This window comes from Fulmarus glacialis, unplaced genomic scaffold, assembly GCF_000690835.1.
Source record: "Fulmarus glacialis isolate BGI_N327 unplaced genomic scaffold, ASM69083v1 scaffold24647, whole genome shotgun sequence".
In the NCBI taxonomy this organism is placed as follows: domain Eukaryota; kingdom Metazoa; phylum Chordata; class Aves; order Procellariiformes; family Procellariidae; genus Fulmarus; species Fulmarus glacialis.
Genome location: NW_009222913.1, coordinates 1 through 261, shown reverse-complemented (window position 1 = coordinate 261; position 261 = coordinate 1). Strand labels below are relative to the sequence as shown.

Sequence of the window (261 nt, the reverse complement as noted above, 5' to 3'; positions counted from 1 at the left end):
GGAAAGAAACGAGTGGAAAGTGAATATATGCCATTAAAAACAATTCTACCCTTCCTCCAGCGTTGTGGCATCGTTCCCACCTTCGTTAAATGCTTCGGCTCTTCCTGTGACACCATCACAGAACGGCTGAGGTTGGAAGGGGCCCATGGCGGCCACCTTGTCCCACCCCCAGCTCACGCAGGGTCACCCAGGGCGGGATGCTCAGGACCGAGGCTGCAGGCTGTCCCTGCCGCGCTGCGTTTGTCCAAGCTTTGCTAACCC

The 261-nt window shown here is 57.1% G+C and overlaps 1 protein-coding gene across 1 annotated transcript in view; it reads right to left on the bottom strand.

The window, feature by feature from the left end:
* Positions 1-147, bottom strand: part of AUNIP (aurora kinase A and ninein interacting protein) — a 3,082-nt gene extending 2,935 nt beyond the window's left edge. The window contains exon 1 of the mRNA XM_009581634.1: positions 81-147. Coding sequence (XP_009579929.1) covers positions 81-147 — 67 coding nt within the window. The remainder of the gene's footprint in view (positions 1-80) is intronic.
* Between the last annotated feature and the right edge of the window lie 114 nt (positions 148-261).